Source organism: Camelus bactrianus, chromosome 32, assembly GCF_048773025.1.
Source record: "Camelus bactrianus isolate YW-2024 breed Bactrian camel chromosome 32, ASM4877302v1, whole genome shotgun sequence".
NCBI classification, from domain to species: Eukaryota; Metazoa; Chordata; class Mammalia; order Artiodactyla; family Camelidae; genus Camelus; species Camelus bactrianus.
The window spans coordinates 22,761,401-22,782,627 of record NC_133570.1 but is presented as its reverse complement, the minus strand read 5'-3'; the positions used below and the strand labels follow the sequence as shown (position 1 = coordinate 22,782,627).

At 58.2% G+C, this 21,227-nt stretch overlaps 1 protein-coding gene across 1 annotated transcript; it reads right to left on the bottom strand.

The window, feature by feature from the left end:
- Nucleotides 1-7,830: 7,830 nt before the first annotated feature.
- Nucleotides 7,831-21,205, bottom strand: LOC105069367 (RIMS-binding protein 3A). Its single transcript, XM_074356616.1, has 2 exons — nt 15,802-21,205; nt 7,831-15,336 (listed from the first exon to the last, which is right to left on the bottom strand). Exon 2 carries the CDS (start codon nt 13,458-13,460, stop codon nt 8,436-8,438), a length of 5,025 nt encoding a protein of 1,674 aa, XP_074212717.1. The 5' UTR covers nt 13,461-15,336; nt 15,802-21,205; the 3' UTR covers nt 7,831-8,435.
- Between the last annotated feature and the right edge of the window lie 22 nt (nt 21,206-21,227).

The window sequence follows — 21,227 nt, the reverse complement described above, 5'->3', positions numbered from 1 at the left end:
GCCAGATTTAAGGAATAAAAAGGATGCCCAGTTGAAATTTGCATTCCAGGTAAACAACTAATAATATTTTACTATAAGTATGTCCCATACAATATCACATCTCACCTCTCCCCACCTCTACACTGCCCCAAGCCACACTGCAAAAGTCTCTGTTCCTTTCATGTGTCTCGATTTCTCCTCTCACCTCTGGACTTGAGCACCCAGGGCTCCTGCTGCTTGGGCCACCCTTCCTCCTCCTCCCCACCTCTGCCTGGAGACCCCTACCCAGCTCAGACATCACCTTCTTCAGGAAGTCCCCCTCCCCGATCCTGGCAGGAACACCTTATCTTGTTCCTTCTCATAGACCCAGTACCCAGCTCATGCCTGACACCGAATAGGCACTCAATGAAATGTCAAAGGAATGAATGAATGAGTTTCCTCCTGACTTCCCTTCCCTCCTGTAGCGACCTACCCCATCTGCTGCTTCTGACACCATGTGTGTTTCATTCATTCCTCATCACAAGGGATGTGGTGCGGGTGGTACACACAAGTGACAGAGTGGCACTGCAGAAACTTGGCGTTCAGGTCACTCAGTTGGGAAGCAGTTTCTCTTGCAAGAGCAACAGCCCCATCCCAATTGAAACTGCTGATAGTGGCTCCCAGTGTTGGGTCCTCACTCTAGGGACAGGCAAAGCACTTCAAACACAGAAGCTCGCTACTCTTCATCACCACTTCGGAGAGTGGTATGTTACTACCCCATTTCCTAGATGAGAAAACTGAGGTTCAAAGAGGTTAAGGCCATCTGCCCAAGTTACACAACTGAGCTGGAACCCAGGTCCCCACCGACAGGCAAGAACTCAGTGCAGCCTCTTAAAACAGCACTATCTGAGTTGAAGGCCCTGCCTTGTGACAGGCCCCCTCCCTCACCAGCCACCTCCCCTCTCTTTGCCCTCCCACGGCCCCACTCTGAGTCTAAGAGGGGCCACCACACTGGGCTGCCATTCAAGCAACAGTTGCTGACACTGAGGACATGGGCACCATGTGAACAGCACAGTGGGGGACCCAGCAGACTGTCTTTGATGGGGAGATGCAGGCTGCTCTGCAAGGTCCTAGCAGGGAAACTGACTGCCCTGGTTTGCGGGGCCTATGCAGTGCCCACTGCGGGGCACCCTGTCCCTCAGCATCGGCTCCAGCGCCCCTTCTGGCCCAGCGTTCTCTGACTGCTTGCTCCAGAACAGCTGTTCCTCACCCTTCATCCTAGCTCTGTTTCCCTGCACCACCGTGGACGCCCTTGTTGTTGTACGGGCTGTGTGGCTCTCACGACACTATGACTTCCGCGAGAACCAGGAGCAGCCACTGCCTGTGGCTGCAGCCGGTACCTAGGATGCAGCCAGCTCCGACGTGATTAGTAATGATTTGGTGCGTGAATGAATAGGTGAGACCCCAAGGCCAAACTCAAGTGCGAGGCAGGGCGAGGCCAGGCAGGGGAGCAGCAGATCTAAACTCCTGAAGGAAGAGAAGGCTTTTCGAGGCACCCAGAGGAGGTTGGGTGGGTAGGTGCCAAGGGCAGGGGACCATGGGAGGTGGTAAGTGCCCAGGCCAGCATCCGGGGTGGTAAGCAAATTTGTGCTGGGGGAATGTGAAGGAGACCAGCCCACGGGTAACCGAGGAGAGGCTGCGGGGAAGGCAGGACAGCCCTGGAACCCAACTGAAGGTGGTGACACTGTCACTCAGCATACAGACAAAGAAGGGTGAAATGTTTACTGTTCAGTCGGCCACGACATCCTGCTAAGTGGAAGAAGAAGGATCCAAAACAGTATGGAAGATTCACTTAAAAATAAAATAAAATAAAAACAGTATGAATGATGTAATCACATTTATGGCTTCTGGAAATTATATGCGTGTTTCCATTCCTATACACGCTTATAAAGAAAGCTGGGGCATAGACCCACAGGAGGAGGGGCTTGGGGGAGGGGCAGGAAGGGAGCCTTCAGCTTTAACTCAAGTCCTCCTGTATTGTTGGAATTGTTCCTGCATGTCTATCTATGACTTTTGTTATTTTTTTTTAGAAAAATATTTGGGAAGTGAAGAAAAAACAATTTTCAGTGAGGCTGCCTCCCTGTCTTGGAAAGCTTTGCCTGCCCCTACTTCTCGCAAACTCCTCCAGACCCCCGGCTTTCTGCTTCTGACCAACCCCAACCTTGCTCTTCGGTTTCTTGGTTGCCTCCCCCATTAGACTGGCAGGGTCTGTTGTGGGGTCCACCTGCAGGACGCTGTGGCCCCTGTATCTGGCCCAGGTGAATGGACAGATGAAAGAGGGGGCCCAGTCGTCACTCTGAGATGGACAGGGTGGAGACCAAGCCTGGCAGGTCTATGCTTCTGAAGGAAGCCCATGGAATTGGACTTGGATCCAAATCCTGGCCATGCCACTGACCAGACAGCTATCCTAGAAGTGACCTCCAGCAGCCTTAGTTTTCCCACCTGTAAAATGGGGCTGATAGCAGTGTCTACTCAGTTGGCTTAGGTGGGCAGGCAGAAGCCCAGCGGAGCTTCAGTAGGTGAGGAGAGGGGAAATGTGGGCAGAGAGCAGTGCCACAGGACAGAAGGGGGAGCCAAGGTGAGGAGATGTCCCATTTAGTTTCCTCTCCGGCAGCTGAGGGGGCAGCAGAGGAGAGCAGGCCCCTCCAGAATCCCAGTTGGAGGACAGGGTCCTGGGAGCTCTGCCCAGTCGCCAGAGGGATGGGGGTGGACCAAGGCTGCACAGGATGGGGGGGTGCTTGGAATTGCCAAATTCCAGCTTTGCCATTTTCTTTGGGGAGCCTCTTCCTCCCTCCCCAGGGCCTAGTGGGGCTTCCTGTGCAGTGGGGGAGGGGCCCACTCCCTCCTGACCTGAACACCAGGAAGCCCCAGGGCTGTGACAGCCACCTCTGGTCACAGTCACGAGGGAGGCCAGGCCCAGCGGCCCTTATCTTGCCTGACCTTGTGGGGCTGACCACTCCCTGCTTCTGGAAAATGTGGCCCCCTGCCCTCTCTGAGGCCTCTTTCTCCTTAAATCCCAATGGTCCTGGGGTGGGGCCTCAGCGCCCAATTCTGCCCCTCGGCCCACCACGCTAGGGTGCCTCTGCTGGCCCCAGCCCACGCCACCTTCCAGAAACCTTCCCTGGAGACCCCAGGGCATCTCTGACTCAGCAGTCCAGTCTGTGCCTGCCCTGCTGCCCCATCCCTGCTCCCCACTCCCTGCTCCCCCCTCCCCCACCCTGTGCAGCTCACAGAGGGCTCTGCTGCCCCAGCCCTAACTACTGGCCACTCCCAGGCACCTCCCGCCCTCCCCCCAGCCAGCTCTACCAATTTGAATTCCTGACTGTCCCTCCCTCTGGCCTCCTCCCTAGACCCAGGCCCTGCCCCCAGCAGATAATCTTCCAGATAAGGGCAAGGGGCCAAGGGACACACCTGGGTTCAGACCCCCTGCTTTGCCACCAACTTGTGAACGACCTTGATGAATGACCTCCCCTCTCTGAGCCAGAGTTTCTCCATCTGTAAAAAGGGGAAATAATTATACCCTCTGGATAGGTTGGCCTCGAGCATACCTGAGCTGAGGCACATGGTGAGAGCCCCACAAAGGTCAGTTCTCATTGGGAAGTGCAGCCACCAGGTGCCCCAGGCCAACCATTTTTGCAGGCGGCATCTGGTTTGATGTCTGCCTCACGCTGGATCGGGATGCCTGCATGGAGGGTGCAGTGAGGAATAAGACCCAGTCTGACAGCGGAGGCAGCAGAGTTAATGAGTAATTCCAGAGCATGGGGATCATGCCTGCAGGCCATCCGTGTGCCTGGGAGGGGCTGCTGAATCCAGAGAGGGCGGGTGGGGTGGGATGGCTGCCCACCCCAAAACATGATGGAGTGCAAGCTGGCTGAAGGGCAGAGCAGCTGGAAGGCCAATTTTAGGAAAGAAGAAACTGAGCAGGAGGGGCCCTGCCCCCAAGGGGGCACCCTCTGACCAAAGAACCGTGATGGAGGGGATGCAGCCAAAGGGTTCCCCCAGGCCAGGGTCAATGTCCTGAACGCCCAGGCAGGTGGCACAGCCCGTCAGGTGGTCAGTTACTCGAGGATCTAGTTAAGGGGAGTTTACCTGCAGGCTCAGGACACAATAGGGTGCAGCACCCTGTAGCTGGGTATCAGAGGCCAGGGCTCTTGAGAGCAGGGAACCCTCCAAATATAGGCATTCCCTCCCAGCACAGACCCATGGCTGACCCCACTCATTACTGGGACTGGGACTGGCAGAGCTGAGCCAGGAGGCTGGCTGGACCTGTGGGGCTGACTGGGGAGTCAGTGGTGTCACTGTGGCCCCAGGAGCCCTCCATGCCCAGGTTCCTGGAGCCGGCTCCACCTGGCCACATACTTGGTTTCATGAGAACTGAGCTGGCCCCTGAGGGTTCTACCTTAGGTGGAACCCCTGATCTCCTGCACACCCCCACCCAGCCTCCAAATCCAACCTCCAAGGGGTGAGACAGGGAAAGAGGGTGTGCCTGAAAGGTAGAATGAGCTTCAAATGGGCCTCAGAGGTATCTCAACTCCTTCTGTTGTGACCCCCCCCCACCGTGGTGTGCTTAGGAACACAGATTTCACATAAGGACTCTGAAACTGATCAGCTCACCTTACATTTGGAAGATGCACATTGGCAGAGGGTGAGGGGGACAGGTCGCTGAGGGGCAGAGGGGGACAAATGGGCTGGTGGCAGGGTCCTCCAGCTGGAGGACCAAGGTGAGCCTTGGAAAAGGCTAGAGGAGCCGTGACCACTTCATGCTGGTTTACGACAGTGGCTCTTGCTTCCTTAAGTCCCTCTTGCTCTTGGGGAGTGAGAAGGAAACAAGGTTTCTCATGAGAAGTGATGGGGGAGGGCAGGGGGAGGGCTGGCAAGGTGCTGAGCAGAGGCCCCTGGGCAGAAGTGGCCGGCGCCAGGACAGGCTCAGTGACCCTTGCTCCAGAACTATCCAGACTCTCCGAACACTGCCCATCTGCCCACTCCATAGCCTCCTTTGCCCTCTGGCCAGTTGGGCTTCCATCCTCCATCCCGTCCTGGGCAGGCCTGCACAGGCTTTGGGCCTCCAGGTCACCTGGTCAGTTGGGGAGGGGCCTGGTGCAGGCATCTGCTCCTTCCCAGCTGCTCACCTCGCTGGACATGCGTGGCCTCTCCCTGCCCCTGCTTAAAGCCCTCAGGTCCTCAGGGCCCCTGGGGGAAGCAAGCTGGGCCCACAACCACCTGCCAAGCTATGGACCCCTGCCACCTCTGTCCTCATCAGCTTTCTTGGTCTTCCTTTGGATCCTGACTCTGGCCCAAGCACTCTGAACACATGATCTGCTCAAAACAACCCTCCTGCCCCCAACCCTGCCACAGATGAGGGAACTGAGGCTCAGAGAGGCCTCCCAAGTGTCTACTGGCAAGCAAGGGTTCAGACCCAGTTGGCTGCTCCGTGGCCCTGCCACCTGCAGCCTGTCAGGCGCTACGTTTCTTTATTCAGTCACTGACACCTCCTGTGACCCCAGGGAAACTGGGATTTGCAGGACTGCAGGAGTGAAGTGGAGTCTTTCCTGCAGCTGGGTGTCAGACGTGTCTGGCCCATGTCGGCCCCAGGTCCCTTGGAGGGATGGCCCCTATGGGTATGCGGGGGCTCCCTAGGGTGCTCTGAGGAGAGAGGAGAGAGAACAGGGCTGGGTGGGGCCTGAATCCCAGGTCTGCTGGGTCAAAGAGACATTTCCTGACTTCCAGCTTGCCCAGACCCTGGGGCTCAGGGCCTGAGCAGACAGGTGTGGGCCCAGGTGGGCAGTCCCTGGGGAGCAGCCCTTAGCACACTCAGGCTGCCCCCTGGTGGCAGCATGAGAAAGCTCCTGGGGACCTGGAAGCCCTTCCAGGAGAGGGGGCCCTGTCCCCAGTCCCTTCCTTCCCTGCCCCCGACCCCATGCTGCTGGTCTCTGAGTTTCCCCAGATGTGCAATCACTCATTATTCTCATGCACCTGGACCTCAGCTTTGGCTGTTCCTGCTGCCTAGGATGCCCCCGTCCTCACCTACCCATCCCCTGTGATCAGGAGAGCCTTCCTCTTCTGCTTGGGGTCCATGTCTGACTCTGTTCCAGGGATGGGGCAGCCCAGGGTGTGACGTGAGCATCCGGAGCCTGCCCAGGGGCCACACATGGAGGATGGTCAAAAACTACTCTCTCCTTCATTCAGCTTGTATTTACTGAGGATCTACTATGTGCGGGGCAATGAACAAGCCAGAAAGGTCCCTTCCTTCATGTGGCTTACATCACCTGGCAGGGGGCGATGTGGCTGTGCGGTGGGACATGGAACAAAGGAAAACCAGAGGTAACATACCAAGGGTGGGTGATGGCTACAGAGAAAAATAAAGCCAAGTGAAGGCTGGAGTGAAGGGTGGGGGTACACACTCATGGCCATGACACAAACTTCTGTGCAGATTTTGGGAAAAGGTGAGCCATCTGGGCTTATGGTCAGGGAAGGAGGTTAAGTAAAAAGGGATGGAACAATGAAGCTAGCATAATTCTTGCTGGGTTCTGTTTGTGGTTCCCATGGAATGACAGCTCCTGTATTCAATTTGGAAAGTGCTGGATTCAGTTTCTATTCTCTTGCTAAATTCTTTGCCCTTCCAGTGCATGGAAACCATACTGGTGTCCACCCGTAGACTATGAGCAGCCCACCGAGCCTCCCTCACAAGTTGGAGCCCAGGAACTCCTAGCAGTTTTCTTATTCCTCATCATCCTCTGATGGTTTGAAAAACCATGAAAGCTGAGAAGAGCTGTGAGAATACCCACATTCACAGCAGCTTGATTCACAATTGCCAAAAAAGTGGAAGTAACCTAAGTGTCCATGGACGGATGAATGGATAAAAAAATGTAGTCCATCTGTATTGAGCTGTAAAGAAGGAAAGAAACTGATACTGGCTACAACATGGATAGAACTTGAGGACGTTATGCTGGGAAAAATAAGCCAGACACCAAAATTCACTGTGCAAGTTCACTTTGGTGAAGTCCCTAGGGTAGTCCAATTGGTCCAGACAGAAAGTAGGGGCTGAGGGAGGGGGAAGGGGAGCAGTTGGGTAACAGGGTAGAGTTTCAGTTTTGCAAGATGAAAAGAGTCCTGGTGATATGTTGCACAACAGTCTGAATGTGCTTAATGCATGTGAACTGTACCCTTAAAAAATGGTTGAGATAGCAAATTTTATGGTACATATATTTTATCACAATTTTAAAGAAGAGAAACTGAGAGCCAGTCTGGGTTTTCTCCTCAAGCCAGCTGAGGAGCCTCTGAGCCTGACTTCTCACTGTGAGATGTGGTGGTTGCATGCGAGAGAGGACCAGAGTGGCCCTGGGTGGACGCCTTCCTCCCCAGTCGTGGCCCGCAGCTTTCGCTCACAAGTGGTCAGTGTGTGTGCACACCACACTGGTTCCAGTGTTGAGGATAAGGCAGCAGTGAATGTGTCAGGCTGAGGGACCCCCTGGGCCTGCCCTTCCCTTTTCCCATCTCTAGCCCTGGGGACAGGGTGGTGGAACATTCTAGATCTGATCCACCAAATCCCCAGAGAACCTGCCTGTGGTTCCAATTCTTCCAGCCAGGATGCCCTGGTTGGTTCCTCCTGTCCCCCAGGAAGGTGGTGCCCTTCCTCTGATAGCAGCGGGGACGTGGGGAAAAGTGGGAGCATCAAGCAGAAGTAGAGAAGAATGAAGACCACCCTTGGTCCCCGCCCTCCAGAGAGGGCATCCCGGAGGACCATGGGAGGAAGTGGCTCTGCAGTGGTGTGACCTGAAACCAGGGGACCCTCTGGCTTCAGGGGTTCTTCTGTAAATGGGGTGAATGTGGACATGCCCTCCCAGGGAGGCCCCTCAGAAGTGAGAAGCCCTGGGGAAAGGGGGCCGTTACTAATGTGGGGAGTGGGGCCCCCAGCTGGGGGGCTCTGACCCCACCCTCCACAAAGGGCTGAGCCCTGGTGCACAGCCCACCTGTAGTGATGCCCGGCTTCTCAGCTCTGACTCTCTGCTGGACCCTCAGACACTGAGCTGAGCCCCCTAAAGATCATGACCCCCAACCTCCATCGGGAACATGTGTCTGCAGCCCTCGAGGGCCCTGCACAGACAGTGAGGAGAGGCAGGCTTGTTTCCCTGCTTGCACTTTTGCTTCTAAAATATTCTTTTTCTTTTTTTCCATGAACATTTTAATGAGGAGTTGAACATAAGATAGAAAAATAACATTCAGGTCACTTTTTTTCTTTTTAAGAGGCGGCTTTTCTTGAGATGTTCATACAAGGCAATGGGTGAATAAGGCTAAACTCCTAAGGAGAACGCCTACTGACAGATTGCAGAGAGAGGCACTTCTCCAAACACCCGCCACGGAGACCGGCCTGCCCACCTCTCAGGGGGCTGCTGGCTTTCTTTTGGAAGCAACTCAGTTTAGACTTCTGCCCTGCTGCTCTGGAGACCAGGGGAGGCCTGGGCTGCCGTCAGTTCTGCAGGGGGCCTCGTGGAGCATGAGCTGCTCATGGAAGTGGGGAGGGTGCTGGTGGTGGTCCCTGTGGGCGAGGGTGGCCAGAGGTCCCTGCCCTGGCAGGGAGCTATGCTCACTCTGTGGAGGGACACGTGGTCCAGCAGGTGAGCTGGGACCAGGCCTCTGTGGCCACCTGACTCTCCATAGTAGAATCCCTTGTCATCCACAGGCCCATAGACTGTGACCACATCCCCCACCCTCAGGGACAGTTTGCCCTTCACCGAGCCCCCTGCCTGCCCGTTCCTGGGGTCATAGTCCAGAGCCGCCATCATGGTGGTTGGGGTCCACGGGGAGGGCCTCCTGGAGCTCCCCAGGGGCATGGGGAAGGAGCCCAGGGGGCTGGTGAGTCCCTCAAAGTCGTCAATGCGGGCCCCAGAGGGCAGAGGCCCTTGTCCCGGCAAATGCCACCTCCTGCCAGTCCACTCTGTGCCCACCTCAGCCTCGGCCACCAAGTGCTCAGGGCTATTGCCCACTTGCCCATCATGCTCGCCCCACACTTTCAATAACTGCCCTTTCTGGAAAGCCAGCTCCTCCTCTGCAGCCTCAGGGCTGGCAGACATCTCCAGGGGGTCATAATCAGAGAGGGCCACCAAGACCCTGGCTGGGGAGTCCACCCTCGTTCCCAGTGCAGGGGGGTCAGCCCTGGACATCCTGATGGCTTTGCTGGATGGAGCAGAATACAGCGCCAAGCTGGGCTCTCGGAGCCAGCACTCTCTCTTGCCCCCCAGAGCCTGACCTCGCCCACTCTGGCTCCTAAGCTCCTTCCTCTGCTCTTGCCCCTCTGTGGCCCACAGACACAAGTGCCCAACTTCCTCATGCAAAATGTCACAGAAGTCAGACACGTATCGTTGGCTGGCACCCAGTGGGGCAGGGGCAGACACAGGGGCATCTTGCTTTTGTCTGAGGACCTTCTCATGGACAGTCTTCTTCTGACATGGCTCCTTCCGGGGCCCACACTCAGGAGACAGACGGGTGCCTCCCAGAGCAGGGCTCGGGCTGGTGCCTGTGTGTTGGTAGCAGTTTTCTCCCCAAGCCTGGCCTCTGGGCAGGGGCAGCCTGTGGTTCTGGGGATTCTTCTGAAAGAGCAGGTCCTTCATGCAGAGCTCCTGGGGCTCTGTGGGCCCCTGGGCTTGGCTGCCCAACCCTGCACTTGGACATTGTCCCTCTGATCTCAGTTTGGGCATCGGGGACTGCCTCCTTGGGGGTTCTTCAGGAAATGCTTCTGGGAACTGGGCCTGGGGCTCCCCGCAGCTTCCAGAGGTGTGGGGGCTGAACTTGGCACTCAGGGGAGCCAGCGCCAGCCTCTGAGGCCAGATGGGGAAGGTGACTCTGCAGGTGGATGGGTCCCCACAGGTGTAGCTAAAGGGAGAAGTCTTTGGACATTGGAGACAGGAAAAGCAGTCCTCAGGGATCTGAGCGGGCACTGAATCCAGGGACTCACCGCAAAGCGACATGGTTCTTACTGAAATCTTCTGACACATCAGGGGCAGCTGAAGCTGGGAAAATTCCAACAGGGTGCTCCCAGCAGTGCCATCGGTGACCTCTGCGACCTTGAGCCCATCGGCATACACAGCATAGCCAGTGACCTGGACGCCGTTGGAGGACCCCGCTGAATCGATGGTCACAGGGAGCCAGCTCACCACCAGGAGGCCTGGGGAGGTGTGGCGCTCCACCAGCACATCCAGTGGTGGGTCAGGGGGTCCTGCCAAGGGAGTGTTGAAGGTGATGGTGGAGGACATTTTTTCCCAGCGCACTTGCAGCGAGTTCCACAGTGGGCGCACCTCCACTCGCGCCTGGTACCTCGTGCCAGGATGCAGGTGGTGGAAGGTGTAGCAGCTCACACCCGCTGGGGTCTGGGTGCACTCCACATCACCAAGGTACACCATGTGGGGGTAGCTGCTGCCACCCCAGGTGATCTCGGCCGATGTGGCTGCAATACTTCTCAGACAAAGTTGTGTGGGGGCCACACAAAGGATCTGGTTGGCTCCCAGAAGAGGTTTGGAGAAGCCTTGTTCGTCCGCACTCTGCCAAGAGCCCAGCCAGCAGTCTTCCGTCTTGGCATCTGAGCTCTCTCTTGCCACTCCTGTCTCAGAGCCCACCCACACTATCTGGCATGGCCCCCTGTCCACTGTCCCCTGCGCTTTCCCAGGTAATAGGCTGTGACCACTGTCATCTTTGGAAGCTTTGCCCTGCCTGGCTGGGAGTCGAGTGGGGCCATGGTCAGGGGACTCAGGGGGCAGGCAGCCCAGGATGTCGCTGTCTGGAATCTGCTCCACCAGGTGGGATGGCACCAGCCCCTGCCGGCCGTCCTCCAGCTCCCCTTCATAGAAGCCATCCTCATCCATGTCCCCAAAGATAAATACATAATCCCCAGCCGTGAGGGGCAGCTCACTTTCAGGGTACTCATTGGGCCCCTCAAATGGGTTGTAGCTATACCGAGCCAGGAAGACTTTGAGCTTGGGAGTGGCAGGGGCCTCTGAGCCCCCCACTTCCAGGGTCAAGGGCACACTATCTGGCTCCAGGTCCTCCACCTCGCTGGCTGTGTCCACATCTAGAGTGGGGCAAGATGGCACAGTGGCCCACATGGACTCCACCTCAGAGGAGGAGTTCGACTGGGAGCTGGTTTTCTTGGTGTAGGGGCTGGAGTCCAGAGGTTGGCTGGTTGGACCTCTGTCTGGCACTTGGGGGGCACTGGCTGGCTCCCTGAGGGCAAATGGGTTCTCCTGCAGGGAGTCTCCCTTCTTCTCTTGTTTGTCCCTGCTGGGCTGGGATGATGCTTGGTCTTCAGGCTCTGGCTGAAACTTGGTTCTTTCCCAACTTTTCACTTGGGATTCTGGGGCCTGGGGGCCCCCCTGGAGTTCCTGGGGAAGGTGACCAGGATGACACTGCAGTGCCCGCATCTCCTCCCGGGCAGCCTGGAGATCACACAGGGCCTTCTGCAGATCGTGCTGCAGCTGTTGCTGCCTGTCCTGCCCTTGAGCCGCCTGCTGCAGCAGCTGCCCGGCCAGAAGGCCGGCGGCATCGCGCTCCTGGCACGCGCGGCCCAGCTGCCCGCGCACATCGTCGTTCTCGGCCGCCACCTTCCGCGTCCAGTCGGCCTGGGCCTGCAGCCGTGCGTTCTCCGTGGCCAGCCGGGAGCCCTGGCGGAGCGCCGCCTGCAGCTGTGCCTCGGCCTCTTCGCCGCGTCTCTGCGCTGCCGCCGCCTGCGCGCCCAGCTCCTCGCACTCTCGCCGCCGCGCACCCAGCTCCAGCTCCAGCGCCTGCACTTGGCGCCGCGCCTCCTCGCGGGGCGCGCTCTGGCCGCCTGCCTCCTCCCGGGCGTGGCTGGCGGCCTGCTGCAGTGTTAACTGCCTCTGCAGGCGCAGCACCTCCCGCTGGGACTCGCGCTGCAACCGGTCCAAGTCGCTGACGTTAAGCCACAGGGCGCAGGCGGCGCCCCCGCCAGGGAGCTGTGCGCTGCTAAGGCCTGAGGCGACACGCGCCTGCAGCAGGTGGCACTCCTGCCGCAGCTCTTCAATCTGCTTGTCCTTGGCCAGCAGCGCGCTCGCCTGCTCCGACAAGTCCCGCGCTCGTTGGCGGGCGAGGGCCTGGCACAGCTCCAGGCCAGCAAGGCTATCGCCGGGCACAGGCGCGCTCATAGCCCGCAGGTTGGTTTCCTGCAGCTTGCGGGCCCGGTCCTCCAGGCGTCGCGCGAGGCCAGTTAGCTCGGCGTGCTTCACCTTGAGCCGCTTCACCTTCTCGTCCGCCTCGTCGGGGAAGCCAGCGCGCCGCAGCTTCAGGTTCTCTTCGCGGAGGCTAGAGCAGCGGAGGGCCAGCACCTGCAACGCCTCGGTCAGCTCTGAGTTCTGCTTCACGAGCTCGCCATAGTCCTGGCCCGGCGACAAAGGAGTCAGGGCTTCGCAGGTCTGGCTCCTGGACTCTTCCCCTCCTGGTGGGTCGTCAGGTCTCCTGTGCTCCGATGGTGGCGGCTGCGGGGGGCACAGGGAGCCCAGGATGGAGGCATCTGGCGAGGAGGATTCCGGGGCCTTGGGGCGACTCAGGGTGCTGTAGAGCGAGCGGGAACTCGCTGGTGCCAAGGAATCGAGGGAGCTGACGCGCACGGGGAGCAGGCTGTCTGGGGAGCCGGAGCTCGCCGAGGGCACCCGTTCGAGGGAGCGGGAGCGTGCGCGGGTGCCCGCATTCAGGCTGCCGAGGGATTCGAGTCGACGTGCGGACTTTACGGCGGTCTCAGGGGACCGCTCTTCCGAAGATTCCACCGCCTGGGGGTCGGGGACGCCGGACAGAGCGGGGTGCCAGCGGAAGTGCTCCAGGATGTACTTGAGGAAGAGCTGGCGTTCCACGTCGAGGGCCGCCTGTAGGTGGCGGATGCGCGAGGCCTGCTCGCCGTCCGTCTCCCAGCGGAGCTGCGCCAGCACTTCCTGCAGGCGACAGCGGCACTGCGCGGCGGCGACTTCGGGCGCCCCCGCGCGGCCGCAGTAGCCGCGGTTCACCAGCTCCTCGGCCAGCTGGCGCTGCAGCTCCCGGGCCTGGCGCACGACGCCGTCACGCTCGCGGTGCAGCAGCTGCTGCAGCTGCCGCATCTCGGCCTCCTTCCAGCGCAGCAGCTGCCGGATCTCGGCCTCGCGCTCCCGCAGCATTTCCTTCTGCAGCTGCCGCAGCTCCCGGCCGCGCTGGGCCTCCCACTTGGAGCGCAGGTGGTCAACCAGCTGCTGCTGCTCCCGCTCGGCCGCCTCCCGCAGCTGGCGTGCCTGGGCCGCGAAGCGCCGCCGCTCGGCTCGCCCGCGCACCCGCTCCGCCTCCAGCTCGGCCCGCAGCTTCACCAGCTCCCTCCTCTGCTCCTCCAGCACCGCCACCGCCGCCGGGCCCGGAGTAGCCTGCTTCTTGGGTGTCGCGCGGCCCCCGCCCAAAGGGCTGGGCGAGTCCTTGGTCATGGTGGCCGCGGCCTGGCCAGACGCCTGACCTCGCCTGGCCCAGGCCGCCGCTCGCCAACGGCCGCCGCCCCGGCCGCGGCCAACCGCCCCGCGCGCCCCTTCCGGCGCCCCTGAGGGTCTCCGCGAGCTCCTTCCGCCTCTGGGCGCGTTCCCCCACCCCCTGCGGTGGGAACACTAGCACGCACTCCTCTCTCGGCTGCCTGCGTAGGGGCTGGACTCTACACACCCCTGCTCAACACAGCGCTTGCCCTTCCCAGGATGCCCAGGGGTGTCTCTGACCCCAGGCGTCTCCCTGTTCCTGGTACCATGTCCCTTGTGACCCAGGTACCACATGACCCCTTCCAGGACAACAGCTCATGGGAAGCCTGAGCAGCTTCTCTGGGCCTGGAGAAAAGGGCTTACTTAGCATGTGAGTCAAGATCACCAATGCGGAGTGAGCAGACCCCACCTGGCCAGGATACGGATTCAGGTGGTGTGGTGACTAGAAACCACAATAAGATATGCCCAAACTTGGGGGTGAACCCTGGGCAGGCAGCTGACTGCTGCACCCCCACTGCACCTACCCTGCCAAGGACCCCTTCCAAAGAGTTGCATGCTTTATATATGATATATATTACCTATAAACCTCCTATGACCATTTGACACAGAAGTCTCCAGCCCATGGCCTGGGCATGGTGCCAACTGAGACAGGCGAGAAGGGCTCCTTTGAGGACCAGAGGCCTGACCTGTGATTTCTTGGTTCACTTTTACAATCACCCTGCAGGGATGCTCCCCACCATCCTCCCCACGGTCACATAGCCGAGAAGTAGCGACGTAGGGATGCAAACCTGCAAAATTCTGCCTCCAGATTCCGTGGGCACCCGGACTCCATCCAACCAATCTCAAGGTCGTAATTGGGAGGACCCCTCCCCAGGCTTTGTCCCAGCGGGGAGCCTCACATTTGACGTCTGCAGAAGGAGAGAGGGTCAAGTGGAACCCCAGGGTGGGGGCAGCAGGGAGGGAGGTGAGAGGATGGGGCTGATGTGAGGGCCTAGCCTGCCCTTTGGTCTGGCCCAGGAGTGCCTGGGGCTGCCTGCTTTTCCACAAAGTAAAGCCAGAGGCCCTCATGGGCCCAGCTGGGTCCCTAAACCACCTCCCTGGAGACAGCAGGGCCAGAGAACTTTCCATGGCTCTCCAAGGGGCATTGTGTCAGATGGTTAGAGCTGGTGGGCCTTGGGGTCAAAGAGTCCTTCAGCTTTTTGAGTCACTCCCATGTTGTCATCTGTAAAATGGGCTAATATGTGGCTCCCTTCTGTGCTGTGTGACCTCCCAGAGTTCCCTGACCTCTCTGAGCATTCATTTCCTCTGTTTGTAAGGTTTCAAGGAGGTGAGAGTGTCTACGGTGCTCAAACAGAGCAAGGCTCCCTGGCAGCTCACTGATTTTAATCTTAGGCCCTCTTTCACAGGTAGGGAAACTGAGGTCTGTAAGGCAGGGATTGGGCTGAGGCTGGGCAGGGCTGTCATGGTGGAAGCATGCAGGTACTCTCTGTGCTCCCTTGGACTCACTCCCAATGCCTTGTGGCAAGTGGGAAGCCATCCAGGCTCTGCCACTTTTTGGCTGAAGGGCCATTGCTGGTGACCTCACCTCTCCCAGCCTCTGCACAGTGGGTGTATTAATACCACCAGCTTCCCAGGGTTGGAGGGACATGAGGACTCTGTCAGCTGAGGGCTGGGTGTAGAGTAGGAGCTGCAGAGGTATGTGTAAGTTCCCATCTCGCTCTCCAGGGCTTGGCTTGGATCCTCACAAGCTGCTTCCAGGAGTCTGAAGGATTCTTCTGGCTCAAAGGCCTCTGGGCCTTTGCATGTGCTGTTCCCTCTGCCTTGGATACCAACCTGGCTGGAGACAAAAATAACACTGCCCACTGCAGACCTACTAAGTGTGTCTTGTTCGGTGCCAATGCCTGCTATACATGATTTAAACCACCCATTTTCCAGATTAGAAGTCCTAAGTCCCTTGGGATTAGGGTTCTGCTCAAGGTGACTGGGCTGGCTAGTGGGGTGTGTCCACTCACCTACTACCAATCTTGTCTTCACTTTGGCCTCTATTTAGCAGTGCCTCCTCCAGAAAGCTTTCCCCAACTCTCCAGGCCAGGCTTGGTCAAGCCAGGACTCTGCAGCTCTGATCACACAACCTGGTGCCTCTCCTTTTACAGCAGGGATGTGTCTGATACACATTTGTGTCCCTGCCCAGGGTGGGCTCAGAGGAGGCTCAGAGGCGGGTAAGTGAAAGTCCCTCCCTAGAAAGGAGGGTTAGGGACTCAGGGCCAGGCAGGGAGGCAGGGCATGAAGGGCATGGCCTCACCTGGTGACATGGCTGGCCAGCCTCCCACAGTCAGGTACCAACTGGCAGCAAGGGCTGTGTCCTTAGGCTCCAGGCTTCCCACTGGGGTCTTGAGCAGAGGCATCAGGCTGGGCAGGGAGTGAGGCTCAGTCCTCAGCAGAGATGCTGGAGGGTCCTGAGCTGCAGAGAACACACACACACACACACACGGCTTCCTGCCCCAGCACCAAGTGGCCCCCTGGGAGATGTGGATGGACATCTGGTACCCGGCCACTTGCATCCAGTCCTTATCTTGTGACCACATGTGATCCATCAGAGACCCCTTTGCTTCTCAGTGTGTGTGCCAGCCTGGCCTGGGCAGCACTGGGCCTTTCACGACTCAGGCTGTGCTACTCTGAGGGAGGCTGTCCAGCCACAAGCCCCCACAGGACCCTTTGAGTGAACTTCCTCTCCCCTATACAGCCTCTCTTCTGGGACCGACCTTCCTGGGTTGCTCCTGGTGCAGGACAGACAGACACTCTTCTCACAGTCAGGTCCCCTGGTAGGCAGGCAGATGATCTTGGCCCCAGCTCGCAGGTGGGAAAACCATGGCTCAGAGAAGCACATGCTGTGCTCACAGCCTGGGGCTGATGGGCTCCACCTTTTCTGCCGTGATCTGTATTTCGGACTGAGTTCCCTTGAAGCCCGCTGTGGCACGGGGGATGCCTTTGGACAGCAGCGAGTAAGTAGAGCTCAGGGACTTGTGGCTCCAGGTGCTCTTTTGTTTGAGAGGTGAGAGGGATGTGCCAGGTGGTTGTGTTGCCACGGGGAAGCATGTCTTCATGGGGCCCTTAGCAGAGCTCTGTGTGATGGAGGTTGAGGCCCCGAGGCTCAGAGGGAGTGGGTGGCTTCCAGGGCACAAGGGCAGCTATGACGAATCTGGGTGGGGCCCACAGCCTGGCTGTCCTGCTGCAGCTCAAGCAAGGCCTCTAGCCATCAGGTCTGCATCAGGGAGGGGACCCTGGGTGAGTCTTGGGGACACAGTAACCATCCAGCGACTGCCCATGCTGGTGCCACTCAAGGCCCTTGTGAGTGCAGTCCCAAGTATGAGCAAGCTACCACACACTCATCACATGTACGGTGACTGTCCAGTGACCTGCCTGTCACCCCCAGGGACTCTGAGCTTGGGGAGCCAGACCGTATTCTCTGAGTCTCAGCTTTCTTGCCTATAATATGACAGGGATAGATTACATGGGTGGTTTTCAAACTGGGTTCCTTGGGGTTCCAGGGCTCCTGGGAAATACTGAAGGGCCAGAGCTGGAGGGGAGACAGTGTCCCTACCTGCTTCGATGAGACACAGCCACTGACGAGTGACATTTGTCAGATTTTTAGGGTGACTTAAAACTCTAGAAACACCATTAAACTCTGAGCTCTGCAGAGCTGGTGGCCTTGGTGAGGGCCCTGGGCTCCATCCTGAGAACCCAGCGGAGACCTTTAAGCTCCTAACCTCCAGAGCTCCAGAACCTCCAGCCTTCCAGCCTGCTCCTCTCACTTTGGGGTCCATGTGTTTTCTGCCTGTTCTCCGATGTCTCCACATCTAGGAGGCTGCCTGGTATGTGGGATGTGCTCAATAATTACACAACTGAAGAAGGCAGAGACCAGCTGGCCAGAGGTGGCCTCTGTCCCTGTGGCATTCACAACCTAAGGGCAGATGCAGATGTGAAACACAAATATGGCAAAGGAACCAAGTGAATTCAGAGAGGGGTCCAGTGAGGGGAGCGAGGGGTATGGTGCTTACAGGGTGAAGACCCCACCAGAGCAGGCTTCCCAAGAGCTAAGGCCAGAGACGGTGTGATGCTGCCCAGAGCTAAGGTCAGATTTAGGCCGAGGGACCTGCCAATCCCGTGGCCCCGTGAAGTCTGGCCGCCTGCACCAGCCCTCCCTGCACCCCCACCCCCACCCCTCGCCCTGTGCCTACCCTGCCTGGGGCAGGCCTACTCCCTCCTGGCTTCAATTCTTCACAATTCTGTCTTGGTGCTCCTGTGCCTGGGGGAGAAACTGGAGCTCACAGAGGGTCCCTCAGCAGCACTGCAAGCAGAACTCCCTGTTCTTGGTCATGGGAGGCCTGGCACTACCAGCACTGTTCCCTCCTGGATAGAAACCTGGAGAGGGACCTGCCGGTGTCTGCCTCTGCTTCCTGGGCTCTGCAGCTGACCGTGGCTGCTCCACACCCTCCTGCGTGGGGCAGTGTGTGCCAGCTTCTAGCTCTCTTCCTCTTACCTGGCAGCCCTGGCCCTGCTTCCCAGGTGTATGCCAACCCATCCCCACCAGCACATGACCAGCCTTGTCCCTGAGTCCTCACCATAGCCAGGGAAACTGGCACTGTCCTCTCCAGAGGAGGAAACTGCCTCGGTTCCACAAGGACTTGTGCCCAGGCCCATGTGACCCAACTCCGGGCTCTGAACTGGTGTCGATATGGTCTGGCGCACTGGCTCTGGCCACTGGAGTCCCATTGTGACCCCTAAGCTCCCAGACAAGTGGCTGCTGCTTCCCAAGGACCCTGCTGCTGCTGGCAGCATCTTGGCTTCCGCCTGCCCACTGTCACCAGGACAGACCCATCTTCTGTCTTCTGCATCTGCCTTTCTCTCCACTCTGGGCCTATTCCAATCACCCTCCTCCCTATGCAGCCTGAAGGCTGACTGACACCAGCGGCGATAACTTTTGTCCAGCCAGTTGGCCAAGGCTCTAGGTCAGGGGAGTCTTTCCTTCCTCAAACATTTGCCAAGCACCCAGTCTGGTCAGGGCAGTAGGTGGGGGGCAGGTGCTGTGTTAATTTCTTCATTCACTAAGCACAGAGAAACTCTAGTGGAGGTTGTGAAGGAAGGGAGGAAGGAAGGATGGAGGGAAAGAGAGAGAATGGGGGTGGGGGAGAAGAGAAAGAGGGAGCCCTTGGGTCGGCTGAGTCTCCCAGACCTTGCAGTCGGAGAGTAGACTTGGGCTTGATCCTCTGACCAGCCAGGTGGCTGAGGGAAAACTTGATTGGCCCCTTGAGCCTCCGTGTCTTTCTCTGTCAGTGGGGCTGGTAACAGTTCTGACCTCAGAGGCTGTTTGCAGGCGTCAAAGGAAGGCTTGTGCATTCATCCTGGGGGACCCAGCACACTGCAGGCTGTCAAGTTCCCCAAGTGGGCGTGGAAAGTCATGCTAGTCCTGAGGCATGACTACCACCTCCCAGATGGACAAGGGGGTGCTGGGGGAGGGAACGAACAGGGCACCACAGGCAAAGGGCATGGCAGAGGCTGGGGCACTGGTTGGGGGAAGGAAGGGATGCAGGATGCGAGGCTTTGGGCCACAGAGGGAGGTCAAGGTGGAACGTCACCACATGGACCACAGTGGGCTCCACTCCTGGAGCTCCCTTCCCAGCTGGGTGACGCAGGGCAGGCTACTTCTCTCAGGGCCCCAGCTTCCTCACCCGTGAGATAGAGCATCTTAGTATGGCTCTGCTGTGCCAAGGAGCTCAGTGGTGGGTGTAAATGTCCAGCCCAGAGCCAGGCACCGCTCAGTGAGTGCCACTGCCAGTTTCCTGCCTTAGCAGAGGCACTTCACCCTGTGATGCTTCCTCCTCTCCTGGGCCCAGACCCTGGTCCCGGTAAGGACCCTCCACTGAGCCTGTGCACCTCACCAAACCCTCACACCTGTTTTCCTTTTGCCTCCCTAGGGTGTGACAAGCCTCTTGACAGCAAGTGCCACCTCTGTATCTCCTCCCCTGAACCTAGCAGGTGAACATCCAGGACCTGAGCTGATTGGAGGAAGGAGCAACTGCGGTCAGTTTGAGCAGGAGGGCCTGGAACCCAGAAGGAGAGGGAAGAGGAGGAAGAGACCATTCTGGATGGGAGGCTCGGGGGCATGGCATGGAAAGGTCAGGTCTGGATGAACAGGGTGGGTGGAGTGGAGGAGAGCTAGGGTGACAAGAAGACAGGGGAGCAGTGGAGGTTTAAGAGCAGGACAGGGGCCCCAAAGACCAGGCAGCTTTCATACTTGGACAGACCATGTGCTTGTTTAACCACGGCACTCTGCTGCCCAGGGCCTCTGTTCCCTACTTGCAATGTGGGCGGAAGAGAGCCATCTTGCCCAGGGGGTGAGGATATGGGAGAAACCACAGCAAAGGCTAGTTCTCAGCACTCACCTCTCCCAATCGCACTCTCTGTTCCTGGTTTAGCATGTCAAGGTGAGGGGCAGGAACCATGCTCCCTCTGTGACCTGGGCCCACTAAGCACCAGGTCCAGTGCACAGTAGGACCATGGAGTCAGTTCCCAAGCCAGGTTCCCAAGTCTCCTCCAGCTCTAAGGAGCTGGCTTATGGAGTCCCTCATACATTTGCCAAATTTTTACTGAGCTCCCACTGTGTGTCAGCCCTTGGGGGAAATAAAAGGCACACAGGGTCCTTAAATGTATAAGGTTTATCATCTAGTTTCTGGGTTTTTGTTTGCGGGGGGAGGTAATTAGGTTTCTTTTTTATAATTTTTTTAATGGAGATACTGGAGATTGAACCCAGGACCTCGTGCATGCTAAGCACATGCTCTATCACTGAGCTATACCCTGCCCTCCTAGCATCTAGTTTTCCCCCACTCTTTCCCTGTATTAAGCCTGGGCTCCCAGATGCTGGGTGGGAGGCTGGCTCTATTCCAGGCTATACATCTCCAGTACCTTTTTCTCTCTCCTCTCATAGAAAACTGCTTTTTTTTTTTAACTGATTGCTCTTAGAATGGAGAAAAATTCCATCACCAGCTTAAATGATCTGAAGCTATACCCTCCTCTTTGCCTGCACTGCCACCTGTGGTCCAAACCACCATCACCTCTTTGCCCCGGTGGCTGCAATGGCCCTGCTCCCCTCTCATCCTCTACCTACCTCATCCTCCATCCTCCAACCAGAGTCCTCTCCTTACACACGCGCGTCTCGCTCTGTGGCTGCTTGCTGTTCATCCGCCGAAGGCCACTCACCCCACGGAGAAGAAAAGCCACATGTCTCTGGTTCCTACAAGGCTGTCTGTCACCCACCCTCCTCGCTCACTCTAAACTGTCTTACTCCATTCTGGCCACTCGGACGGTCCCATGGTTTCTGCCCGTGCTGCTTCCCCTGTTTGAAGCATTCCCCTTCCTCCCTCGGGCTGCTCCTTCCCAGGGTCCAGGTCCCAGCGTAGACTGTGGAGCAGCAGTCGGGCCCTGCCCCTGGCTGACTGCGTGACCTTGGGCAAACCCTGGGCCTCCTCTGTGCTTCTGTGAAATGGAGCTGTTCACGGTGCGTGTTAGCTATTATTAATTTCTTCTGTTCCCTCAGGGAGGCTCCCGACGTCCTGATGAGAAGTAGGTCCGCACAGCCACTCCCGTCACCCGGTTTTCCTTTCGCCCTTAGCAGCGCTTAGCAGTGCCTGGCTGCTCACCCATCTCATGTTCACTGTGAACCTACTGTGT